At 44.3% G+C, this 14,327-nt stretch overlaps 1 protein-coding gene across 1 annotated transcript in view; it reads right to left on the minus strand.

Moving 5' to 3' along the window:
- Positions 1-6,139: 6,139 nt before the first annotated feature.
- The window catches only part of T265_08033 (hypothetical protein), a gene marked incomplete at both ends in the record, with an annotated part of 14,333 nt that continues 6,145 nt past the window's right edge, over positions 6,140-14,327 (minus strand). Inside the window, 4 exons of the mRNA XM_009173727.1 lie at positions 6,140-6,337; positions 7,931-8,227; positions 11,144-11,272; positions 13,249-13,330. Coding sequence (XP_009171991.1) covers positions 6,210-6,337; positions 7,931-8,227; positions 11,144-11,272; positions 13,249-13,330 — 636 coding nt within the window. The remainder of the gene's footprint in view (positions 6,338-7,930; positions 8,228-11,143; positions 11,273-13,248; positions 13,331-14,327) is intronic.

The raw sequence follows: 14,327 nt of genomic DNA on the forward strand, positions 1-14,327 counted from the left end.
TTGGGGATATTGTGGCAGAAACTGAAACTAGACGAACATTCTCGCCAGTCCTGACGGATGGACTTACAATAAGAGATTTGATGATGGTGTGTGGGAGAGGGAGAAGAAAATATGCGGAAGAGGAAGAAGGGAGAAGTCATCGGTAGCCTGTTTTTGCTTAATCGCCCTGCAGTGTGAAGCAAGTAAGGAGAAGCGGCTGAGAGTCCACGCAAAGGCCGATGTGGGATGTTAGTATTGTTGATCGGGAGCGTCACGGTTGTACGTAGACTTGGATACTACCAAACAAGAGGACGAATTGGGGTCCTGACCAAAGCTTTTGACTCACAAGCCTGATCGCAGGAAAGCGGTATTTGGAGTGTGCATTACCATTTTTAAAGAACGTCACAAGATATCTGGATAATGTATTGTTAACTCATCTAACCAATGACCACCTTGGTATGGGAGACTGAGAGTGTCACACGGACATCCACCGGTAGAGCTCAACGGGTCACAGAGACGCACAAACCGTTTTACCACTGTAATGTCTAGTCTCTTCGTGACGGAACTCGCACTTAGACGTAATATAGCACCATTCATCCTTCAATCACCCAAAGCACATCACGTGGTTATGTATTGATTGGCTATTCGGGTGACGGTTTCTAAGAAGAGAGTTTCAGCCATGAAGTGCTTACAGAATTATGGTAATGCAAGATTTGACTTCACTCGCAAGATGAAGTCACCATTTGAAATTCTCAAATCTCTTCATGCTTTCAATAAACAGATACCTGACAAATAAACATATCACAACTTAGCCATAAGAGTCGAACAACGCATTATTAGCGGATAGTGATACAGTGATGTACCAACCAAATGGGCATTCGTATCACTGAACTGAAAATGTTAGTTTTCAGGAAAGATCAACCTGTATCACTTCCCGAGATTTTTGCGCACCAATATCGTCATTTCTCAGAAAATAAACGAACTAACGCTTTCCGTAAGTCTAAGTTGCATACTGTAGTCCGATGAATGTCACTAATTCATTTGCTCACAGTCGCAAGGTAACGCTAGTGCTATTCTGCAAGTGCGTAAAATGTTGTGGTCTATAAACCTCTCACGTAAGTGAATAGCTTAGGGTATTATTGTAGTCTATCTTTAGTGTGGGCCTGGGTGATTAATGTTTCTCTTCTCCGTTGGAATGAACGTTTCCCATATTCGTCGTACACAAGGTTAAGAGGAATCCGAAACTCAGGAAAACGGAAGTTTTGGCTATAATGTATCTCCTAAGTTTAGCTGCTCGGACGTGCAGCATTAAGTTGCCAGTACTTAGTATAACTGCACGGTGGCATTGGTCGATATAATAAGCTTCACTTTGCTGAGTAAAAAGATGTACTTTGAATATTTGCAATGTCCTACTCATAAGGTTGCTGAAAATCCATCGACAGCCCACGACCGGTTTCGCCCTTCTTGGGGCTCATCAGGTAGGCGCAGTCCCCGGGTTTCCGTCAACCTTATGTTCTAGTTGAAACCAAATTGCACGAAGTTAGCGAATATACACTCATTTGCAAACTAATTTGGTTCTTTCGAGAGACTCACCTGGAACCCAGCTGAATCTCTCGTTTATGATGTACTTTGAAGCCCTACCACCGGAGTGTCAAGGTTGTGCCAAACTTGCTGAAACCCAAAACATGCCACGATGTTTTTCACCACATCTTTAACTACTAGTAAGTAGGCAAAATGTATCACACTCCAAATTAGACCACAGAAGTTCAGGAAAGTCCAGGCGGTGACAACACTTTAAAGTTCCCTGATATTGACTTCTTCACCCCGTTGCCCTGAAAAATCAACGAATATCTCGGTATAAGCTCGTGACGCATCATAAGAAGTATGAATGTGGTTGAGCACGGCATTCGCACTCCATTTCGACAGTCTCTCTCTGGTTCGCTCGAAGTTTTACCTTAGTCAGTTGACAAACTTACACTAAAAACGCAACTCCAATTTAACGCGGCGTTTCACAGCGGCTTGAACGAATTCTTCTGTCCGAATAAGAAAGGCTGGTCAGGACAAACACAGCGGTCAAATTAAACCATCTAACCAGACTCCAAACGTGAAGTGCCTGTAAGCCTAGGTGCACAGACAGACTAAAAGTAGACAAAAAGCTTAGACTTGAGTGTATTTCTAACTGACCTCGGCTTAAATCAACGCGGGATGTCGTACGTAGTGCTTCACGTGGCACCTGTACCTTCCAAATCGGCTAGTGTTGCGACCGCTTTCACTGCAGGGATAGTGAGCACCGCGCATAGGTTACAGCTCTGCTAATGTAAATATGGCATAAGACCGTCACATTGATATATGGCACAGTTTGATCAAAGGTATAAAGCACGTTCACAGGAATTCACTCAATCAATTAGGCAGCGTGCAACAATTCTTCCGCGTACGTAGCCGACGTACTCGGTTAACATGTATGAATGGGTTGGCCAGGTCCATTGTTGGACTAAAGGAAGAGGAAGGCTATTCTAGAGAAAAGTGTGAAAGTTACAGATAACAAGCGGGAGAAAATTGTATGGAGTCGGTGAGAAAGCCGTCAGTGGGAAGAACCTGAATTAAGCGTAACCTAGAGAGGACATTCTGTACAACTAAGAAAGTGACACGGACGCTGATCAAGAGCTAAATGGGCAAAAGTGTGCTTGGGAGTATCTGAAGGTGTGGCGAGAGCCTTGTGCGATGCAGGGAAACCAAGTCAACAACGGCGGTTGTGCGGAACATTGGTGGATCCGAGTGATCCAATGGGTGTTGGCCTGTTCACCGAATTCGGTAATTGACTTGCAGACGTTCCGATACCATTCGAGAGACGTTACCAATGCACCCTTGTGTAGGTGTTCCTTGCCCTGGTTGTTGCATATGTACGGATTAGCTGAGAGTAAGCTACATCCCTAACGTGATTAGCACACTACGATACGGGTTCTCTGGTTGATTGTTGGTCCATTCTGGCTCCCTGTTGTTGTGTGGTCTGGTATCCTCTTATTTGATTTATTTGTTTTTGTCATCTATCACTCACTGCTTCCCTTAGCTCGTCCGATACCTGTGGGATATTGCGCCTGGGAAATCGTGTGGCTTTATTGGTTGTTCGGATCTGTATGTCACGTGTCCGCATTTTAGTCACACAGGCATTGGTGCTTTTCCATTGGGTTTCGCGTCAAACAGGTAACTAGATATTTGATAAAAACAATCCAGATTTAAGTGCTCGACTGTGTGTTTGGAAATGGTGTTCCAATGGTTAAACTGTTTAAGATTTTAGTAAAAGATTTCCACAGATTTGTGAAACAATCAGTGCTCATGGGACAGTCCTTTTCTGCATCGCATTGCTCTCTTATAGCAAAAGGAACGAAGTTCGATGGCGAAAATTTTCCTGAGCTTGTCCGTGTGGGTGGGAGGCAAAGTTACCAGCCAGAAACCGGGCCCCAGCAGAATTGAGGCTTCTTTCAGGAAACGAACGAAGTGGTGTACACTGATACTGAAGAACTGGCCGACAGAAGCGTTTCAGTGACATCATAGCTTTTTTCCAAGTGGGTCCGCCGACGTGATAACATATTTAAGGTCCGCAGCAGAAGAGCAGCTACAAGGCAAATCTTCTGCTGGAGTTGGCTAAAATTAAGTTAACATGCCTCCTCCCAATACCTCCATTCCATCCGTATTATCCAAAACGTGAAGCATCAGTTTTGTAGGGAACTTCTGTAATGCCACCCATCCGAGATCGATAATACCAAAACTGGTAATCCAAACTCCGCGGAGTCGTTGTCTGGATTAAACGCTGTGGCTAAAGTGGCTGTAGTGTTGCCCACTACGATCGTCAAATGTGATTTCCGTGAGGCTCATACGGATAGGTCTTTGTATAGAATCCTCATTTTGTGATTTCTATCGGTGACATTATTCTGTCAGACGTCGTAGTACCCCATTTATTCATCCACACATTCGGAGTGTCTCGAGTTTGTAGATGAATCCACCGGTCAAAAGGTGAAGACGCATTTGAAAACCTTCATTGATGGAGCATAAGCACGTTTTTCATTGCACAACGGGCATAGGCATGTTGTTGTTGGAGATGACTCATAATTTCAAGATGGATAGTCGATGGACACATCGACTTTGAGGAAGAAGCCAACAAAGGGTTGAATTATGCCGAGAAACTTAAATCGCTGTTTTGTTAAAGAAATTTCCATATCTGAATAAACAGACACTGCTGACAAAAAACGAAATAAAAATGAGCGAGGATTCCTTCATTTTGGGCGGAAAATAACGGACATAACTCCAGGCATTTCACCTGAGTATAATAATCACAGTTTCTCGTGCGTGCATTCAGCATCTACGATAGCCGCTGTTTCCTAGTTTTACCATATACATATATGTGAACTTTTATTTATTCATTTATTTATATATATCGTTCAACTGTAGCCATGCCACAAGGAAGCACGAGGGCTGGGAAACTACCAGGTTGCCCAGGCCTAGACAGGGGAAGTCGAGAGACGGGGGCCGGCTCCAAACCACGGACATTCCGGTCAGTAAATTCGTGATCTAACCACTGAGCCATCTCAAGATCAAGGTGTGATCTGGTTGTGAAGAGTACAGATGGGACACTAAGTGGATCAGTTTCCAAAAATCTGCTTTCATTTCCCTAATTTTCGCAAACATTCACAGTAATTTTATTAGAAATGCATACGTATGGTTACGCAAAATACTCGCGGGAGATAATCTCCCCCACGAATGTTACAAAGCACGGTATCTCTATCCTACAATCATCCCACTACTATGGTCGAATTTGCGAGTTCATACCGGACACTGTGTATTGTACCTGAATATGTATAACAGAAAACCATGAAGCAGTAACCGTTACCCACGGACGTTTCAGTGCTCTCCGGATAACTATAGGCATTCTAGGACTAATCACATTTAATGTCCGAGTCTTTCAGGGTGACATTCAATGTCAAGTATATATTTCATCTACCCGTTCTGTCTAGTCATCGATCACTCTCTAGCCTCCTGGATACAATTCATATTCATATGACAACAGTAAAAAACGGGCAGGAAGGTCTCTAACCTAAAGCAACCGTTTACCTTGCATTAAGTAGATTCGTCAGAATATCCATCAGTCTGGGAAGTCATCCGAAGGAAGCTTACACCCAAGCAAAACCTAGACACTTCCTAGCTTTTCCACACTGAATGGCTACATCAAAGACATGCAGAGAAAGGAGTATTTTGCGGTCAAAAATTTCACATAATCTGAATTCTCCATGCTGCCAAAACACCTTAACTGCACAGCACAGGACTGAAACAACACATGACAAATGTTCGGCAGTCCCATTTGTGACCCTGACTGTATTTTACTTGCTAGCCAAGTACACTCAGTTCCGCTGATGAGGAAAGGGACGCACAATGAGGGTGGACAAGTGTCCGTTTAAGTGGTCCCGGAGACTAGGGAAATACGATGCGGAGCAACGATAAGATAAAAAAAAGCCATGCAAACCAGTGGTAGGTTATGTTGTCGACGAGTCAGAAAATACGGAAGGACAAATGAGGATCGCCTTATACACGCCATCTCCAAAAAAATGTAAATCCACCAGGAAGTGTTTATTACTGAGGAGGATGCGTGTCAAAACACTATTACGAAGCATCAAAAGTTTCTTTTGAGTACCACCTGTATAGAGGCTTCGAATAAGGAAGGAGCACTGTATCGAGAAGTGATAAATTGCTTAGGTGCTTCCAAAAGGAATTTCTTATAAATATGGAGCGCTGCATAATCATCTGCCCTAAGTGTCCCCCACGCTCAGCAACACCTTGGAATCGGTTTCTAGGCCTGCCTCTAAGCTAAGACACTCTGGCTCGTAGCATTCCGTAAAGACCTATATTGACTTGTTTCCGCCAACTGGCTGCTCCATTATTTAGGCACACGAAGTCTGGAATTGTCAACATGTGTGTGTGTGTGTGTGTTGGTGCATATGTTCGTTGATCACAAAACTCCGCGTGTGGGCCTGAGGACTGCTTGGTGGTGGTCCGGTATGTAAATAGTAATAAGAACCTACGATGATGACCAACGGCAACCAATCCGTTCTGCGGGTCGACTGAAAACCAAAACACCCCAACACGGATTCAAGAAAGCACATAGTAAAAGGAGAAAAATGTAGTGAAACTGTCAATGCTGTACATATTTCATAGCCCACTGACAAGTTGGTCAAAACGATTCACAGAAGTCCTTCCATTTCCCTCATGAATTCCTCATAGGCATCGTCTTTGCTTGCACTTGCAGCAGCAGAAGCCGATCCAGTTCCGTCGGCTCTTGAAATCCGGTCGTACGCAGAAACCGATGTTTCTATGACAAAAACCAGACAATTTAGCCATAATGCTTTGGACAGAAAGACAAACATATCACTTAGGAGAAAGCTCCTTGCTAAAAGTGGCGACAAAGAGAGAAAGATCCCAGATAGACAACGAAAGTTGCCGTCCCGGAGTGAGGAGGTAACACGGCTCACCACACAGCAGTGTGAGTTATGGACCGTGTAACAATCAAATACGGAGAACCTGGTACAGCGCAGCGCTTAGTGCGTCAGTATGCTTGTTTTATTTTGGGGTGGCCGGTATGGAGGCTTGTGCACAATCACCTAATCCTACCATGTCAAGTGTGCATTGCCCACCGTTGATAAATGTGGAAACTGCGCACGAAATTGGATTTTTATCAAGTTACTATAAGCCAATCAGTGTTGGGAAGCTGGGACACACTGTACAGCTGTTCGATCCACCATAAAGGCATGCATTCTAAGGATCACGATTGGATTAAACACCATAGGTCCCTGGATAGGGTTTGAACACCCTAGTATCAAAGCAAAGGTGGTCGATCAGTAGTGTGGCGATTATTAGAGTCAAAACCACAAGTTTATACGACATGGCCGGGTGTACGTACCTCGGGCGGATGTGCATGTGGCTTGATGAAATGTTTTGTTTTGTAAACATGTTACTTACGCCTCATAAGTAGAGGGATGAAAAACAAAATCTAGACGGAAATGTCCTCACTACCCCTGGTGAGTGTGAGTTGAGTAGTTTTAATCACTTCACTGACTCTCAACTGGGCCGTTTTAGGACACATTATCTCTCCGACATAATGAACCAAGCGCATGTAGCAACGACACTTAGATTAGATTCATAGCAATAGTACAGTGAGGTTTGAATCTGCGGATTCCCGTTTATCTAATAACACACCAGGGTTGGTGAGCACGTGGGAAAAAGATAGGTCGCCATTACTGACGCTCTTTAAAACGGCAAACTGGGAGGGAAGAACTCTCCGCGACAGTTCATTCTAACCTAGAATCACTGTAGAGCAACCTTTTGGAGGCCAGCCGCCTAAGATTTCCTGGGAAGTCTGAACAAGAAAACTTTCTACGCAACAAACATTCTAATGAATCGCCAGGTTTTGCTTGCTATGAATTCTGAGTTCGTTACTAGCGGCTAAGTATTTCACAACATCCGCCAAAGCACACACAACAGCAACCGAAAACCCAAGGGGTAAGTTCAAGCGACGGACCTCTTGATCAGTAGCTCGCATCCTAACCTCCAAATTGTCCTCTCACTGTAAGACAACTGAGAATACCAACGATACAGTATTTTAGACCTAGCTTAACGTATACGAAAATTAGTGAAAGGTAGGAGTTTTTTGTCGTTCAGTTGTAACGCCCTTCCGATGCCTAGCTGCCATGCTACCCAAGGGAAGCACGAGGGCTGGGATGCTGCCAGGTTGCCCAAGCCTAGACAGTGGAAGTCGAGAGGCAGAGGTCGGGTTCGAACCACCGACCCTCCGGTCAGTAAATTCGTGCCCTAACCAGTTGAGCCATGTCGACCCCGAAAGGGAGAATACTTATGCGTCAACTTCAATTAACGCCTGTGTTTAATAACCACTTATTATTAAACTTACTCCCAGTTGCTCCAGGTCCGTGAGTGCCAACACCGCCACCAACTGTCACTAATCGTCCAGTGGGGTCTCGAGTAGTCCGGCGTATTTTGATGGCCGTTGGGACAAAACGTGTTGCATCACCAATAAGGTTCTTCAATTGTGGTTTCGCCTCTATGGTTGTGCCTGTTGCGGAACCAGCCTTGGAGGTTGGGGGTAGACTGGAGGTCGGGTGTACGGCCGGTGCACCAAGTATATCAGCGTTATCCAGTGGGTCACGTGGATGAAGACTGGGTGGAGCGGACAGCACGGCATTACCAGCTAAAAGAATAGAAAAGTAAACCATGAAGAATTTAACGTGATTACTAGAAGTAGATCAATTGGGGAACGTCCGTTTGGAAAAAATTGACACATTGGCATGTCAAATTCTATCACAGGTAAACGCGCGGAATAGCTACATACGATCCCGACGGAAGCGCATATTCGTTTGGCCATTCAGGGCGTTTTGAGCTATTCAAGACTAATACCTGGTGAACTGTATGCCACAAGATTTTCAAGCCTGAGATGCATTTTCGAACCTTGTGTATTGGTGGGGGGAGGGTAATTGTTGGCGTAACTACACAGTCAGGAAACTACCTGATTGGTGCTTCTTCAGCAAAGCAGACAAACACAGGGAGTTATGGTAACGTACATTCAAATTTCTGTTAGTCCAAGGTGTTCAAACATACGGATTACTGGGATTTCGCTCACAAACTGAATAATATGTATTGCAATTTGGATAAGCTCCCAGCATCAATCATGAGAATTTGTTGTCTGAAATACTTTGTCCATGCCCAGATGGCTAATAATTGAAGTCAAAATTAACTTGAAAGGGGAGGAATCAAAGCCAATAGACTAGTAAAGGCGGCCCCCCAACGAAAACGGACTGCACTAAGATGTACTGTGGTGGTTCGGGATATGGGATTTCGGGCGAACGCTTGCTGCAGTTGTATACCGATCACAGACTGTTCCTCCCCAGTAATAATAGAATGATAGTCGTTCAGATTAACGCTTTTCCAGTATCTAGTTACCCTGCCACTGAACGAAGCATGAGGGTTGACATGCTGTCAGGCTGCCCAAGACCAGACAAGAGCAGCCGAGGTGCTTGGATTGGGTTAGAAACACGGGTCTTCCGGTTAGCAGGTTCACGCCTTGACCACTGAGCCATCTCGAGTTCAAGTCAACAACTCTAAGGGTATAACTGCATCTCATTGCGCTCCTAGAAATTCGTTGGTTTGTCCATTTTAAACAAGTACAGGCTATGAAGTGCATACAAACCAGTCTATGACCAGAAACACCGTCTTCGTCCGTCTCCGATAAGCCTAACGAAAGCCGTAATGGTGTGCAGTCAGTATTGAGTATTTACACGGTTGTTCTCTGCGACCAGTTCATAGGTCCATGAAGCAAGTAGTCCTCAACATCATCAAAGATAGCATGACATCAGTGTTCACCAATAATGCCTCACTGCAGTAAGCAAGCAGACAGAACAGAAGTATGATTTTACAGTGGTCCTTCCTTGGTGTACGGTTAATTCTTTATTACAAACAATAGTCGCAATGAAGTGTGTTCGAAACAGAGGTTCAGGTGACTGACTCGAGTATTCTTTTTGCCTGTGTGAGCTTACGACGGCGGGGTCTTGTTGGTATGGGTAATTCCTTTAGAGCAGTGAAGCAACTCGCGCGTTTGCTTGTGCCAATTCACATATGCAAGTAACTGATGCAGTGGTTAACATTGGTCACGGATTCGGACAATCAGATACACGTTTGTGAGTCGATCGCTGTTCACTTCACTACCACCAACTGACTTCTTGGTTTCCTGATATATGCGCCCAATGCAGTGCTGATGTTTATTAAGCATCGATTGTCGGTCTTAATTGGCTATGGCACCCATAAGGGTTAACTTTCCTCCAACAGTTTTTCAGAGTCCAATGTATAATGACAGAGTGCGATCAAATGCTTCAGTGAGGTCTATGCATCTGGAGTGATTGTGACGCAAAGTGAGCTCAGTCTTCCTCTCACTGCTGGACACGAATAACCACTCACTCCACAGGTAGGATGTTTCCGGACCTGAAACACATCAAATGATACTATCTAAAAGGTAGTCTTAAACGATACTTCAAGTCCTGAGCCTCCCACAAAAGGTCTTCGCCTTTTGGCAAGGACCTTCTCCTTATTACGGGAAGGTAGTAAGTGGTTATTCAAGTGCCCGGCGACACAACATAGTTAATTTTACGTCGAAAAATTACTTTTGTGTAACCAGTGAATAGTGATGCACTACAGTCATGCGTACGGTCAGTAAGTAAATTCCAGAAGCATCTAAGTCCGGGCACCATATAAGTTTCATTCAGAAAATGTGTTCTCAAGGACAGAATTTAAAGCGATATTGTGCATTTAGATGACTATCAAGTTTCGGGACAGGACATACGTTCTACCAGATAAGCTCTACATCCCAAAAGGAAACATCTCTGTATCGTACGCAATAACCCTGTCCCATTAAATGGCTTCTAAATCACTGACAGCAAGAAGGAAGGGTGCTGTTAGGTGTCACCATCCAAATATAGAGACAAGTTCCCTGTCAATCTGACTTCATGTGAATGCACAACGAACCACTGAAGGCAGGTTATGCGACCGTGTTGATCTACTTGACTGCCGAAAACGCTCTTGCATCAACTACGTAACTATAATGCTCATACATTCCAGGAGCACCAGCAGCACTAACCAGGTGGCTCTCCCATTGAGTGCTGAACTGAATGTAAAGAGAGAAGGTGCCTATGAACGGTGGTTGGTTGAATGAAAAATACCAACACTGATCTGCACAAGTACATGTAAAAAACAACGTTTAAACCAGTGACCTGTACACAACACTCGAAATGTAAGAAAAATGTCTCATCTGTCACCATCACTACAGCTGAGCAAAAAGATAAGTCGGAAAATATGGCTGCGTCCAGAATCCGCCCAGAGTGGACGTTATTCGCCGCATTGCGTAACGCTCGGGTTCACCAAATAAAAGGGTAGATTCACAGTACGGTGTCTGACCTAAGAAATGCCAAAGGGAGCATAGGGTAACAGATACTTGAAATCAATTAGTATCCTGAAGATAAGAGTAGGCTATTGTTTGTGCAGACTAAACAAAAAATGGAAGAATTAACATCACTAATGGCGGCCGAAATTAAGGAGAGATGACTCGAAAGAGGCTTACCTGATTGAAACATGAATCGCACCTGGTTAGGCTGAGGGGCACCTGGGAAGCCGGGACGCAGCAGTCCGGTGAATGAGGGCAAGGCAGTTGGCGGCGGTAACGGGATTTGTGACAGTGGCGGTATGAGGCCTTCGAAGAAAGTACAGGAGGAAAATTCAGAAAGGGTAACACTAATATACAGATGCCACAGAAGATGACAGAAAACAAGAAATTTACTAGGGAGCAGGTCTGTTGTTTGGAGATAAATGTTGCTGGGCATACTCGGTGTGCTAGGCGCGAGCCATCCTGTTTCTACAAACAATCAGACGATTCATCTCTGAAACGAGATGCTGGTAAAATGAAGCCAGCAATTACCGGATTACTTAAGTTCAGGCGTATTAGCTACGTGAAACAATGGTTAACAGGGAAACATTTATTGCACCGACATCACAGTAACATCACAGTAACTAGTTCTTTTTCGTGAAAAGTTATCATAAACGTACGTATTCCTCTAAATGATTGGTCTCTTACACGAAGGAAAAACTACAAAAAAAAGTTCACGCGTTATTCGGAACCTAAACGATATATGAGGTGATCTAATCCCAATTAGTACAGACTAAGAAAAGACGTGATCAAGTCCTGAGTAGCTTAATCGGATACGCTTTCTTGTGGGTATGGGGCTGACTATCTTTGCGTAGAAAGACAGACAATATAACCTTCAGTAAGCAACTGCAAGCAGTTTAACTGAATCATCATCGAGTTCACCTTTTTCGGGATCCGGCCATTTCCAGCTTATTGACATCCGAATGGCAATGGGAAAGATGGGCTGCGGGGTGGCATTATTTTAAACACGTCTTTTAACCCCAGTTTGTCACAAAAACAACAGATAACAAAAATAACGAAACGCACAAATCGATACCGGTCATAACGAGGAATGCCTGCAGGGTATACCGTGGACACTTTGGCCAAGGTAGAAACCACGCCACGTGCGAATATTTCTGAGCGCATAGATCTAGTACGCGTAATAAGCAAAGCTTTGAGGGAAGTCAATGGATGGTGTCCTGTACATGCCGACAATACTTCAATAGCTAAGACGCCATCCAACTAGCAGCATTCCGTTAAATCATGATATTACAGTTGAGTAACTGTCAAACCTGCGAGGACCGAGGAAGTTACAATAAACAACCGGATTACCCATATATTCAAACAGTAGGTTAAAACCAGAAGCACATATGCCGAGAGTTGTCTTAAAAGAAAACAATGGTTTTCACTGCGAGCTCACAGCTTGGGGTGATGGCAACATGACGCACGCATAGAAACATAAAGGCGCTACATTTAGCTGATCATGATCGATGTCATTAAGTCAAACCAAAAGTGTTTGACAAGCCGGTCCGATGAAGAAGTACAACTCTCATGAAGGTATACCATCAGTATTAGGACTTGCATGCAACAGTTTGGTTGTGACTGGAATAGTAACTGAAACCGAAACATTTTTTGCTATTTTCAAAGGAGGGACTGATGTCAGAATTTGAACGCACAATCGATGTGACGTCATCAGTGCGTTGTTAGGGAGCGTAGTGGATCGTAGCGATGGGTCGGTGGTTATGCATTAAGTAGTGTTGTGTAAGTTAGTATATGCGCTTTTAGCCGGAGCTGATTTCCGATCACGATGGGTTGTTTGGTCGGATTAACAACCAAAGAAACAAGGATCACCTTGGAGTCAGATTAACAAGGATCATAAACTAGAGTCCAGAGAAGTCAAGGACACAGGTCAATCCAGCACTGCCCAGATTAAGACAGCGGGAGAGACCATGCCTAAAGGTCAGGTGTTCATCGACAAATCAGGCCACACGATAACGATAACCAACGGAACTGTCCAACCAAGCGACCAATGGTGATCAAAAGTTTGCCCCTGGAAGCAGCACGTATATTACCACACACGCACCAGTACCCAACACACAACTACCAACCCATTGCCACAGTCCACTACGCTCCCCAACAACGCACCCCGATTGGTGATGAAACGTTTGCAATCAAATTGCCCAGCTCAGGATTCGATTCGCATACTAGCACCAAAAGCATGAGTTGCCAGCAGCTCGAACTCAAAACACATAAAAAACAATTACCTGAGAACCCTGAAGGAAACTTCGAAGAAGCATCCATGAGTGACGTGTTTGCCTGGTTGGATAAGTTGTCACCAGCCGCAGCCTAAAAAAGGAGACAGGAAAGGACTTTTATGAAAAATATCAACAGTTTGAGGTATTCAATGAGGTACTCAATGGACTACAACCATCCCATTATGCTGGAAAGAAGTTAACAAAATTCGGCAAGGCATATCTATTAGTCATGGGTGATGATTCCATTTTGGTCTGTGGGTCTAAAAAAGGATGATCTGCTTGGAAAATGGCATCAGTGTAGCGAACTGTTATTACTCGTCATAAGGAGGTCACGGCCTAATCCACCGATGAATTCTCTGCGCATCATTATCATCATTATCATTGACAACATAACATCAACCACGGGAGTATTTCATGCATCTGTGCTCACTGCAATTACCAGTTTAGAGGCCATTGCCAGGACGCCCAAGCCTAGACAGGGGAAGTCGAGTGGCAGAGTCGGGTTCGAACCACGGACCTTCCGGTCAGTAAATTCGCGGCCTTACCACTTGGGCCATCTCGCCCCATTAGAGGCCATTAGACGATGACGTTGGTACACCCGTCTGATTGGTCAACCAAACAAAAGTTTGGACGAATTCCCAAAACGGATAAGATGATCCGGCAAAACCAAAGGCAAACTAAAATACCTTCGTTAGAATTATCTGAGAACCACTAGGGAATAAAAAACCACATCAGTCCATGCAGAGGACAAACATCCATGCTGACTTTTGTGGTGATATTTTCAACATGTTGGAGAACAATTTGCATGCACGACGGATGCCGGAATGTCGATTTAGTGCCATGCAGACAGTAAATCCATGGTTGAATATGTATGATGGGGGATCTTTCCACTTCCTAGGTGTCCAGATGGTAAGAAACGAATAAGGATCACCCACCAAATAAACATTCCATGAGCCAAAATGGACGGGGAAATATCCCAACCTCAAAAGCTTTTGTTCAGCAAAGCATAGACAAATAACCGTGTAACGGTGATACTACTGATCGGGAGGCACGCGAGTGGTATGTGCTGTTCGTAGAATTTTGCTTTG

Source organism: Opisthorchis viverrini (genome assembly GCF_000715545.1).
Source record: "Opisthorchis viverrini unplaced genomic scaffold opera_v5_200, whole genome shotgun sequence".
NCBI classification, from domain to species: domain Eukaryota; kingdom Metazoa; phylum Platyhelminthes; class Trematoda; order Opisthorchiida; family Opisthorchiidae; genus Opisthorchis; species Opisthorchis viverrini.